The following is a 12,626-nucleotide window of genomic DNA, read 5'->3' as shown; positions in this document are numbered from 1 at the left end:
TCTCTCTCTCTCTCTCTCTCTCTCTCTCTCTCTCTCTCTCTCTCTCTTTCTCTTTGGCCTTCATCCTCACTGGCAGTTCCAGTAATCCCCCCCTCAAACACCCTGACACACTACCCGCTGGGACTCCCAAATACCAGGCTTTCCGGGATTGAAGCTGTGATGCGGCGCAGTAACTGACTGGGTCCGCCTTCCTGCACCCGCACCGGGAAGAGGGAAGTGGACTACACAGTGAACTCCAACAAGGCCCGTCCCGTCCGCCTCATCTCCCTCCCCGTAATATTTTCCTTGCCCCGTAAATTCCTCTGCGTCATGCCCACCCCAACCACAGTCCACCTTGTCCTAAATATCCCCGCAGTCCCCCAAGCCTCTGAGAGTTTCATTTAAAAGATTAACCCTGGAGAAAACCCTTGCTCCTAATTTGAAGTGTCTGCAAATGGGCTGGGCATGTCTGGATGCCTTTTCCACTTTTCATAGCAGAAAAGACATCGATGATTATTAGTATTTTTAAAGTAAAAAAGCTATTCCTTTAAATAGCCTTGGCCCCAAAATAAAAGGATTACTAAATAATTAGCAGGCATTGAGTGTTAACCAGATGTTACTGGTTCGTAGAAAGGGGAGAAAAAACGCAAAACCAAATATTGTCTCCTTTCAGCCCAAAGGTTTGGAGCCAGACATTCAGACTTTTGCGTCTGCTTTTATTTTAGGGTGAAAGAGATTGCATATACATAAATAATAAATGAGCATAATTTAAAACACCCCTTCTCAACTGAGATTTCTAAAACTGTGATCTCTGAAGTAAATCCAATACCCTGTGGAGAAAATGCAGTGAGGAGTTGAAGGGAATGGGGCACACAGGCCTCTCAGACAGCATGTCGGTGGCTGTACAACGAAACAGTTCCTGGGCCTCCAGTCCAGGCAGGGAAGGGAAACAGCTCTGTGGGCAGCAATCTGTAAGTGTGTGTGTTAGAGGTAGGGAGGAATGGCTTGTTTTCTGTTTTCCATAGTGAAAATGGTCAGACTGGCTCCCATCCATAGACTGCAAGTTGGAACCAGGACTCAGTTTATATCAGTGGTTCTGGAATTTGGGATTTCTTCTGCCCATTTGAAACATACTGGCTCTTGGAAGGGTCCCTTTCTCCAGCACCCAGCTGCACAAAGGTGCTGTATGGAACATATTGTGTACCTGATAGAAGCCACTAGCAAGCAAGCAGTCACGCTTTGCCCTAACCAGTCTCAATGCGGTCAAAGCCCAAGCTGTGACCGGCGGGCCAGGAAAAGCTGGCTAAGAGCCTCCCAGCGAAGCTCCCCGAGTGGCCAGGCTCCAGTGAGGCTGGTTGGGCCTCAGCTCCAGTCCTCAGTGAGTCTGGTAAAGGCCTCCCTGCCCTCCATGTGGGCACACAAAGATGCAGAGAATGCCCCCTAATCAGATCTCCTAGTCAGCGGTTAGCGACAGGCTGAGAAGAAAACCAAGGCCGCCGCCATCCGGTCGTGATCATAACCAAGGCCTTGTCTGCGCAGCAGCACACCAGGCCCAAACCCACGGGCCTCAGCAGCCACCCCACGCGAGCCATTCCTCGGCAAACGTCCCAACCTCTACTTGAGTTGCAGAGGAAAGTGAGAGAGTCTCTAGCCTCTCCTGAAGTCAGCCCTGGGCTCCTCCCCAAGGATGCTTTGGGAAGGAGATAAGGAGGTGAAATAGAATCTGACAGAGATAGAAGATGGGAAAAAAAAAAAAAAAAAAAAAAAAGGAAGAAAAGAAAGCAGGAAGGAGCAAAGGAAAGAAAAGAAAAAAGAAGGGATAAAAGAGGAAGGCTGGAGGGCGAAAAGAAAGAAGAAAAGAGGGCCAATTCCTAGCAGAGGCCAGGCTTACAGAGAAAAGGGTAAGTGACAAGGCCAGGATCCCAGCCTCTGCCTGTCCTATCCTTCCTAGTCTCTCTTAGGAAAGAAACTTCACTGGCAGAAGTTTCTTTCCTAAGCCCACACCCGGAACTGGGATGTCTGTATGTGTGTTCCAGCCTTGCAAGAGAATGGCAGGAGGTCCCTGGGCAGGCGCAAGCCTTGAGTGGGGGAGGCTCAGGATGGAAGCGCGCCCCTGACCTTGAATGGCCCAAGGCCCAGAATTCCTACCACGCCCCTGGCGTCCGAGAAGAAGCAGCTAACCTGACCTTACCTGCAGTGAGCCAGGTGGAGGTGTGGTGGAAGGGGAAAGCCGGCCTTCTGGCACAGCACGGAGAAAGACACGAGGCTCCTGCGCAGGGAAAGCCGAGGTTGCCACCGCAGGCCTGGCACGACCAGGGCCGTGATGCCCCGCCCGGCCCGACCCCCCGCGCGCACAGGTACCTGGAGACGATTTCAACTGAAGTAATGAAGGCAGTGTCGTGCTGTCGAGAGAAAGGTGGATCCCAACAACAGGAAACTACCTAAATCACCGACCAGTTCTGGTGCTGCCTGCGAGCAGGGCTGCCTCGCCCGCCGCCGCCGCCGCCGCCGCTGCCGCTGCCACCACTGCCGCCACCACCGCCGCCAAGGAGAGAACCCTGCGATCGCGCCCGGCCCAGCCCAGCCCCTAGACAACCTGCACCCGGCGCCGTGACGGAGTGCCCCAGGCGGCCGCAAATGCGTCTTAGGGGAAGCCTCAGGCCCCAGTAAGGTATGCCTGGAAAGGAGAGGGAGGGAAAGAAAGGGAAGAAAGGCAGGAGGAGAGGAATAAAGGCGGGGAGCAGGCGAGACGAGAGCTGCTCTGAAGAGCAATGTGCGCTCTGCTTTCCCAAATCTTGCCGCCCAGCGAGCCGGCGCCGAGAGGCGGCAGCTGTGGAAGACTCGAAAGCGCCAGGGACTGTACGGAGCCCGGCTCCCTGTCTGGCCGCGGCCTCCCACCGCTCGCTCTCCCCCTCCTCCCTCCTAGTTGCTGGCCCGCCGGGGCGCGCGCTCCCGCGCCCCCTCCCCCTAACGCCCCCCCCAACTCTGGCAAGCAGGAAACGCGTGGCCCTACCGAGGGCCGCCAGGTGGGGGAGGCCGTGCTGGGGGAGGGGGCGGCCCCCATGCAGCCCAGCCGGGTCCACCTAACGGCTGCCCCCAGCGCTAGGGATTCACTGTGGGCCATGCCTCCTCCACGATTCAGATTGAGGGTCATCTGAGACCCAGACACCCGCAAAATAACCGGCCTCTGCCAGCCTCCCTGGGGCTCCCGAAAGAAATCCTGTTTGGCTTCCTCTGTCTATGCAGCTCCCCTCTCAACTGAAATCACTGGTCCAAGACAGCCACAATCCAGATATACTAGCAAGTCATAAAACTGAACAAAAGCCGACAAACCTTACAGCACCAGGGCTATAGGGCCCAGACAAATTACGACCGTCTAGGTAATATTTAAATAGATGCCTCAAGTAATTGCAGGGGGCTCGGGTTAGTCCTCCTGTTGTAAAAGTGGTGAACGGGATAAAGTGGAAGGTGAAGATAAGAAGTCAAAAAAGAGGTAAAATTAAAAAGCTTCATTCCACAGCTTTTATTCTATAAGAACATAAACATCGTCTTTTTCCACGCACAGCAGCAATACAATATTAATTTATTCTGATTTAAGATTAGAAGTAAATAGAGCTAGAACTAACATTTATAATAACGATAGAATGCATTTGCTTAAAACAAGATTGGCAATTCTTCATAATAATAGACATTTATACAGATTTGTATTTATAGTTTTTTCTTTTTCTGCATCTACAGGTTTGACCCTTTTATGCATGTAACTTCACAGTATAAAGGAAATCTAAACAATGTCTCCCTTCTCTAGTTTATTCCGCTTACCCCAGTCCTCCTAGGCTTCTGTGAGTTTCAGAAAGCAAAAATGTAAAAAAAAACTTTTTGTTCAAGGTGATTTAAAAAAGCAACTTCACAAGATAAGGAGAATTGTGGTGTGCTTGTCGCATGTTACCAGTGGTAACTATTTTAATGACCAAAAAAATCCACTAATTCCACATGTATAAACAAAACTATATTATTTATCTACAGCCAGAAGGATATGGAAATTTAGAGGTAAATGAAACATTTTAGTCAGGAAATGTAAGACCTTACAGAAACTGGAAGAGAAGTCCCCTTCTCTTGGTAATTTTTTTTTCTTTTTAAAGCTGGGATATCTTACAGAGGAAGGAAAAAAATAATCTTTCTGACTTTCTTTCTCACTTTTTAAATCAGCCAACGTCAAGCCCGTTTGCCAACCTACATGTCCATGCCTGCAAGCCCTTCTCTTGGCCAAGGAAGAAAGGAAGAAAGAAAAAAGAAACGCAGGGGCCTGTATCCCCTGATTAAGCACAGCGTAGCACTCCAGGCAGACGTGCCCAGTGGCGGCTCCTTGCACCATTGACCTCAGGCCAGACACCTCAGCGCCAACAATGGGACCTCGGCCTTCCGGCTAGGTTTGCCCCAGGCTGGGCAGGAAACCAGCTCGCCGAGGACAGGGGCCATTTCCAGCAGAGTGGGACCCCAAGACAGCAAACCAGCCCAGTCACGACTTGACACTTAGGACAATATCTATCTCTATAGAATTTTAGCACGATATGGCTTTTTCCCCCAGAAAACAACAAATAAACCAGCACCAAGCAAACACAAAGAAACAAAAAGTCAGAACAAACCAGCCCTGCACAGATGTAACGGCCCAGGAGACGGCGAGAGTGGGAGGGAGGAACAGGGCTCCAACACAGGTGCGGGTTCCTGGGCAGAGGCTGAAGACAGAGGGAGGGGACCAGCGCTCGGGAAGTGGAAAAACCGCGTCGTCTGGAGCTTCATCAGGAAAAATTAAAGTTGGCTGTGAGCTCCCGGATCCGGTTTTCTCGATTCATTTTCTTCAGTTTCATCCTGCGGTTCTGAAACCAGATTTTCACTTGTCTGTCCGTGAGGTGGACGCTGCGGCTAATCTCTAGGCGCCGCTCTCGAGTAAGGTACATGTTGAACAGAAACTCCTTCTCCAGCTCCAGTGTCTGGTGCTTCGTGTAGGGGCAGCGCTTCTTCCGACCACTCTTTGCTGTGAGCCAGTTGGCTGCGTTTTCACCTTTGGAATTACCTGGCGTGTAAGAGAATAAAGAGGGGAAGATTAGGTCGAGGCCACAAGGACTGGCTGCAGGGGTGAATTGCCTCCATTTCTCCCATAAGAGAGATGTCCCAAGTCACAGAGAAGAGAGTTGTGCCCCCCGTTTTGGCTTGCTGAGAGCAAGCAGTTCCTCCAGAAATCGAGTGGGCCTTCAATCTACACCACGCTTCCAATTTACATTTTCCCCACTTTCCCAAACACCTGTTTTAGCACTAAGCCGTAGGTGCTTGCAGAAGGAAAGGCCTGGGAGGGCAGGCTGTACATCTTGAACTTAACGCTTTTCTCTGCTTCTTGCCATATGGCAGACTAACATTTCCTGTAGCCCCCAGGCTAGGAGCACGGGGTGCTTACTTGGAAGGTGGACCGGGCAGCTTGGCTGTCTCACCCGAGGGCTCTGATTGCCCAAGACTTGATAAGAGGAGACAGAAGAGCATCCTTGGTCCAATGAGGAAGGCACGAAAAACGATTGGGGGTCAAGGGCCCTCCCTCAAGTCTCTCCAGGAGCCAGGGGTAGGTAGCTGGGCGATTCCGAGTTCCAGAGGAAGCGAAATGGCCCTTCTCTGGCTCTCAGCTCAGGGTCCCCAGCTTCCAGCCCGGATTTGCCTTTTCTTCTCCCCGCAACGAAGATTCCCGCCCCTCAGCAACTTTGAAAAAAGCATGGGGGATCGTAAACTCGAACTTCGCCGGTTAATGGGCTTATTTATTGGCGCTGGCGGCTGCTTATTTTGGATGCCTTACAAACATCCGTGCTATCTGCGGGCGAGCTACTTTCCCTCCCTCCCCCCACCCCCCCGCGTGGGCCGCGCCGCGCAGGCTGGGCAGAGACCAGGGCTTGGGGTGCTCCCGGCCACAGGGAAGAACGCACAGGAGGGGGCCTGCTCTCTGGTGTCCTCGCCCCAAGTTAGGGGGAGCTGCGGCCAGCGCCGAGGACGTCTTGCTGTGGGGCGCTAAGCCGGACATGAATTTTACTGCGTCCCCACGCCCAAATATTAAAAAGCAAGTTCACAAGGTCAGCCTGCTGCAGCTTGGGCCAAGGCCGGCCGGCTGCCGCGCGGGCTCCTAGTTCTCTGATTCTTTTCCCTGCGTCTGCCTGTGTGCCCGCCTGACTGCAGCCTTCTGTAGCCCTGCTTACCCAGGGAGTCCTTCTCCGGCGAGGCTTTGCTGCTCTCGGAAGGGGCCGGGGAGAGCTCCTCCGCCGCCGAGGACGACGCGTGCGCCTCCTCGTCGCCCTGCGAGCCCCCGCCGCCGCCGCAAGCCAGAGAAGGAGGCGGCGGCGAATCGAGGGCTCGCTCCTTCCGGGCCGCATCGGCCGAGCCGGAGGCTAGCGCGGGCGGCGGATCGAAGCCGCGCCCGGGGGGCTGCGCGGGGAACGGGCCCGCCCCGAGCTGCTGCGCGCCGCCGCCGCCGCTGCCATAGCCCTTGGCCGTGCCGTAGGCCTGTGAGAGGCGGAAGTAGCCAGGCACTGGCACCCCGCTGGAGGCACCCAAGGCGCAGCCGTCGGGCGGCGGGCCCCGCGGGAAGGGACCCAGTTCGGCAGCGGTGGCCGAGCCTTTGGGACATTTGTCCGCGGAGTCGTAGAGGCAGTAGGAGCTCTCTTCTTTGATGTTCTGCGTGAAAGAGCACGAGGTGGCCTGCGGCGGGGGCTGAGGTGGTTGCGGCGGGGGCTGCGGCTGCTGCTGGGGCGGCGGCTGCGGCCCTTCGGGTGGCTCCATCCGGCAAGACCGGGGCGCGTCTAGCCACAGGTCTATGGGCGCGGGCCCATAGCCGTGCGCCCCAGAACCTAGACCCCCGCCACCACCACCGCCGCCCGGCGACGCCGCTTCATTGCGCTTGCCGCCCAGCGTGGGGAAGAGCCCACAGCTCTGCAGCCCGTAGGGCAGGTCGGCGGCAGGCGGCAGGTAGACCCCTCCGTGGGCGTAGTAACCGCCACCGCCGCCGCCCCCCGCGCCACCGCCACCGCTGCCTGCCTCGCCTCTGCCCGAGCTGATGAGCGAGTCGACCAAAAAAGAGTTCGCGGCGGGGCTCTCCGAGCATGACATTGTTGTGGGATAATTTGGCGAAGGGAGCAGATAGCCCTTTCTGGCTGACATTTCTTGTGCAAAACATGCTGAATACGATTAGCAATCCCCCCGCACCGCGGCGGGCGCCCGCAGCCAATCCCGAGCCAGAGTTTCCGCGCGACCACTCCCAGTTTGGTTTCGTAGGCTCGAGGCCGCTCTCCGAGGGCGCCCTCGGAGCCCGCGATTGATATAAATATGTAATCTGTATTGATGGGCCAGGAGACGCACCCCCGACACCTCAGCCCGAAGGCCAGGAGCTGTGGGGGCTGCCCCAACGTGGCTGGTGGGGGACCTGGCCACTGGGCTCACTCCGCCCCTACCCGGACGTAAGCCCCATACCCGCGTCCGTTTGAAGCCTCTTGGGCCCCGCGCAGTTAACAAGTGGGGTGTTTATGGTGCACATCCAGTCCACTTTGGGTGCTCACCATCCCTGTCACAGAAGCTGCCACTAGTCTCCGGTGTGCTCTGACCACTGAAGGGGACATGTCCCGGACTCACACGCTTCCCATTGAGTTCTGGACCTGGAGCTGGCCCCTTGTCTGAATTCTGGCTCCCCAAAAGTGGCAAACCTGGCGCTACGGCTGTCAGGATCCTCAGAGTGTCGGGAGCCCAGAGTGACTTGCCTCTAATTTCAGCATCCTACAGATTTTCCCCAAAATTCAATGGCTGTTCCCTGGCCCCTAACCCCCAGGACTTCTCTCCCTCAGTCCGTTGATCCAGTTAGGATCTTCTCCTCCGGTGCTGTGCTCACCTGGCACGCTTTCTCTACAACTCCTGTCAGCGGACTTTGGTGGGCTGGCTGGAGTAGGGGTGGGAAGCAGAAGACGCCCCTACTCCCACTCTCAAGGCCAGAGCTAGGTCCAAGCATCCCCTCATCACCCAGAGAAGACTCTAAGCCAACAGTCATTTCGGGAAGTAAAATGGTGGCCCTGGGATCCTTGGCTGGCCCAAGGGGGAGACTTGGAAGGGTGTACACGGTGTCACCTCTGCTGCCTTATGCTCCTGCTCTCCTGTTAGCTTTGGCACTTATATGCTCCTGGAGGCTACAACAAGAAGCAATGTCACTACACTCCTGCCTCTCTGTCCCCTCCCCTCTCCCCCTCCCTCCCATACCCTCCGCTAGGGCAGTCCTAACTCCTGCAATGTGTGCATTTTAACGAGGCCCCGGTGAGGAAATCCGTTCCCTGCTAGGCCGGGCTGGGCTTCTGGCCCTGTTATAAGAGCATGTGGAGGCCAGGCCCTTTGCTCAGCAGACTCAGGGGCGCTGTTTTAGCCAGCTGGAAATGGCCGGCCTGGGGTGCTAGCCCCCAAGTGTGACCCTCGTACTAGTCTCAGGAAATGGAACGTTTTCCGGCCAGATCCAATGGATCCCGGGAGGTCTCTGCCTTGTCCCTGGCCTGTGGGCTACAGGTCTCCAAGATACCTCAGGCCTGTCTGCCCCTCCGGCTACAGTTGGAGCTGGCATTGCTGAACGCCGGCATCCCAGAAAATAGACCGCTCAGGCCGCTGCCTGAGGCTGGGAAAGACTTCTGCATCCCGGTCATATGTGCGGCACTTTGCCTCCTTCCTCCCAGTGTGAACGCAGCCCTGGCTTCTGGAGGAAGAGGAACCTGAGAGGACCCTGAAAGCGCACGAGAGAGCTGGCTAGGTAGAGCTCCAGCTCTGGCTTCTGAGATTCCAGAAGCTGCGGTCGCTGCGGACCGTGGCGGCTCCGAGCTCCCGGCCCAGAAGGCCGCTCCACCGCTAGCGCGGCGCTCCAGCCACTTCCACCTCGGCGCCCCACGGTGACCCGGCCCTGAGGACTGAGCATCAGGGTGCCCAGGAGGAGGATGGAGAGAAAAATAGAGAGATAGAAGGAGAGACGGACAGAAGGAGAGAAAAGAGAGAAACAGGAGGGGAGAGAGCACAAGAGACCCAGCTCTTTCCAGCCTGAAAGGGTTTTTAAGCTGCAGCAGCTGCTTAGAGGAGTCAAGACGGGGTCTGTGCCCTGAGATCATTAACTCTCCTTTGCTCTTCGCATGCTCCTGAGCCCAAAGCCAAGGCAAATTCTCTTCCTGCTATGCCCATGAGGCGGACGAACCTGAGTGCAGAAAAGCTTCAGAGCACCGCAGCCAATGAACCTATATTTAGCTTCCCGGATCTGCCTGGTCCTTACCCTGCTCACCAGAGGGGTGGAACTGGCTGGGACTGTTGCCCTTAACAATGCCACTTGGAAATGCCACAGGCTGGGGACTGCCTAGGAAGGAAGCTTTGCTCTTCAGCACTACCCATGCCTCTAAGAAAAGCTGTGTCATTTGGGAAGTAGGTCCCAAGAGCATAGAGGTTTCCTCTCAAAAAATGAGCCATATCAGGTTAGTGGGCCAGGACTTGGGCCTAGAACCATTCCTCTCCAGGCTAAATGCAGAAAGCAACTTCCTCCAGGAAGTTCTGGGAAAGTCCAGTATATGTTTGAGATTGTGGAGACCACTTGAAGTAAGAGGCAATGATCTAAACCTATCTTTCTTAACCTTTTAGGGAGTCAGGACCATTTTGGAAAATCTAAGTAACTTTTGACTTATTCATTGAAAAATGCGTATCTGTATATTTCCACAATTTGATCCATCATTTCGAAGGAATTCACACACCCCTCAAAGTCTTTTCCTTGGGTCTTCCAGAGTCCCCTAGTCTCCTGGGACTGGGCGGCCCCTGCCAATTTGGCTGGTAAGACAAGCTGGGTGCCCTGTGGCAGGCAGCTCAGGTCAGGGCCCTGAAGGGCAGCCAAATGGGCTTCTAAGCTGGATAGGATCCAGGGACTTGCACGTGCCAACAAGGTTGCAAACGTCAGCTTGTACTGCATCTGCTACAAAAGGCTGCCCTGGCGGAGGAGTAGAGGGGCTGGAAGGCCTGCCGGGCCTCGCAGGCCATGGCATTGGCACTTGGGTCTTCAGTGGCCTTTTTGTGAAGAGCCAGATGTGTTTCTTTAGCATGACTTTTTCCCGCTTGTAATAAGCCAAACGGGATGCTGGGCTTGAGCTCTTTTTTGCTTAAAAAAAAAAAAAAGAGCATGTAAGCTCATGTATGGGAGCCCTCTCTGGCCCAGGACTGCCTTCCAACTCCCACCAGGGCTTGTTGAGCGGGAGATACTGCCGGTGCACCCGGTCGGCTTCTGCTGGTTTAAATGAAAGGATATCCACGCAGCAGAAACTCAAGTTAAATGCCTCCTTGGCCCTCTCGGTTGGTCTCCTAGCCACTAGCAGCCCAACCGGCCCCCAAGGCTCCCGTGCTCCCTATACTTTAACACTGAGGTGTTAGATTTCACAATAAAATATTCCATTTATCGATCGCCTCCGCTTCCCCCGAGATTCCTCACCCCAAGAGATTAAGAAAGCAATTCAATTGTAGTATGGGTCGGCTTCCAAGCACTTTTCCTCCCTCGTGCTCATTTGCCTTCTTTCTTTTTCGCCATTCTTCCCAACTACTCAATTTCTCCCTCTCCCTCAGGGTATCTTTGACCTACACCTTCGGTGCCTGCTTGCCTCAACCAGGCCTTATGCAGCGGTTACGAAGCCGCCTCCAGAGCCCATGTTTTATTTAGGAGTAAATATTGCCCATTTCTACCTGGGTAATAACCCACCAGCCCTATGGAGCCAAAGTAAACACCAGGCCCATGGATTAAGACCGTTGGCAAGGATTAGGCTACAGTTCACTAGGTACTCCTGAGTAGGCCCTTGTAAGAAATAAACTACTATTAAAAACAAATTCCCAAAGAAAAAAATACTAGGTCCTGAGATTAAAACTGCTAGTAAACAATTTGTATCTGGAGGGCATTCTCAGTGCTTTCATGACTGAATTATCCAGCGGTGGAGGGGGGCTTCGGTCCCACAGAGGAAAAAATAAACGCTATTTTACATATCCGGCTTTATAAAAAAAAATTAAAAATAAAAAATAAAAAATCATAGCTTCTCAGATCCACACATTTCTGCATAGTTAGAAATTTTTTCCACAAGCAATGACGTTCTTTTAAAGTTTTTCTAAATCCAACCATTGAGATGGCCCTTCCCCTGTTAGGGAAGTGTTGGGGCCTTTTCACACACCCCTTGAATTGCAATATTCTTAGTTTTGTTCATAATAAACCGCCTCTGGCCTTAGAACTGGAGGCGGTTCTGTGATTGCAGGGAGGGCTCCCGCTGCAGAGAGCAGCTCACTGGGTGAGCGCTCATTCCTTGTCTGGTTGCTTTGCTCTGGTATAGTTTGGGACCTAGTCCTCAGCAAAGACTAGTAACTATGATAGGCAAAATTTACTCAATAAACAGGCAATACTTGCTTCTCTGGGATTCCTACCGCTCACCATGCACTGTATATTTGGGAAAAGAAAACGATGTTCAGAAACGAATGGAAAAATAGTGGAAAAAATTAAACATAAGAGAAAGGGGGAATTTGAATCCGGCCCCCAAAATGTAAGTTAATTTTTATTGTTTAAAATGTGCTTGACGACAACCCCGATAGAGTGATTGCTCCATCAAAATTTATCCTCGGTTGCAGCTTTTAAAAAATGTGTTGGTATTTACCAATACATTTTTGCATATTTGCAAAATATCTTTTACAAAAGATCTAATTTTCACATGTAAGAAATTGCCACAAAATCCCAGCGGGGTTTATAACACGTACTCCAAGTTTGCAATACAGAGACTTGTCTGGCAGTCTCAAAAATCACTTGCGACTTCTCCAAATTGACCGTTTTTCAAACAAAGGTTTTCTCTACGCTGTGGGCAGACCTATAGATGCACCTAGTCGGAAACCAGGGACCTCCAGAACGTCTGGCCCTGGGAATAATCCCGCCTTAGCGGCCCGCAGGCTTCTACCACCCCATTGTTTAGAATGGAAACTTTCTGTTTTCCTCAGCCCCGTCACCTCCTTTTTTTTTTTTTTTTTGCCCTCCCACAACCCCCTATCCCAGCACAGCTGGAACCCTTTAGCCTAGACGCCTCTCATCCCTGGCTCATTCTATTCTGAATATTTCTACAAAACCGAAAGATTCGCCTTGAATGAAATGCTGGCGCAAGAAGCTAAAATTCCCAACTTTCTACTTAGGCCTCCCCCTGCTTTCCAACCTTCGGGAGCAACGGGGTGGGGGCTGCCTACCGCGTCACTCCACAAACCCAGCCACGTTCCCGAGAGCCCTTACACGTCGGCCACCTCCTCACTCCCTCCCCACCAGACTGAAATTGCTAAACTTGTGGCCTCTTACCTTGACACATTTCCGATATCACTGCCAAGGGGGCAGTTGGCTTCTCCGCGCGGCGACGCTCGCGAGGCCTAGCGAATGCGCGTTGCTTTAAATTACAATACCAACCGCTTCTTGAGGGTGAGCCCCCTTTTTCTGATACGAAGGGGAGCGGGACAAGTGAAATAATGTACCGTGCTGCTCTTAGTATCAGAAGCGAACAAAGGCCAAGAATCACGCTGGGGTTCCCGGTTCCCCGGCGGCTTTGACATTGATCGGAAGTGCG

The 12,626-nt window shown here is 53.4% G+C and overlaps 1 protein-coding gene and 1 long non-coding RNA gene across 2 annotated transcripts; one reads left to right on the top strand and one right to left on the bottom strand.

The window, feature by feature from the left end:
- The first annotated feature begins 1,839 nt into the window (after positions 1–1,839).
- LOC116557432 lies at positions 1,840–4,610 on the top strand. The gene is made up of 2 exons (XR_004271516.1): positions 1,840–2,650; positions 4,186–4,610. It is a non-coding gene; the product is annotated as an uncharacterized LOC116557432 (long non-coding RNA).
- HOXA10 (homeobox A10) lies at positions 3,474–7,559 on the bottom strand. The gene is made up of 2 exons (XM_032286921.1): positions 6,210–7,559; positions 3,474–5,050 (listed from the first exon to the last, which is right to left on the bottom strand). The coding sequence occupies exons 1-2, from the start codon at positions 7,165–7,167 to the stop codon at positions 4,776–4,778; spliced, it is 1,233 nt and encodes a 410-aa protein (XP_032142812.1). The 5' UTR covers positions 7,168–7,559; the 3' UTR covers positions 3,474–4,775.
- Positions 7,560–12,626: the final 5,067 nt, after the last annotated feature.

Source organism: Sapajus apella, unplaced genomic scaffold (genome assembly GCF_009761245.1).
Source record: "Sapajus apella isolate SASKATOON/1434 unplaced genomic scaffold, GSC_monkey_1.0 scaffold19, whole genome shotgun sequence".
Lineage (NCBI taxonomy): Eukaryota > Metazoa > Chordata > Mammalia > Primates > Cebidae > Sapajus > Sapajus apella.
Note: the sequence above shows the minus strand (reverse complement) of the source record. Positions and strands in the feature narration are given on the sequence as shown.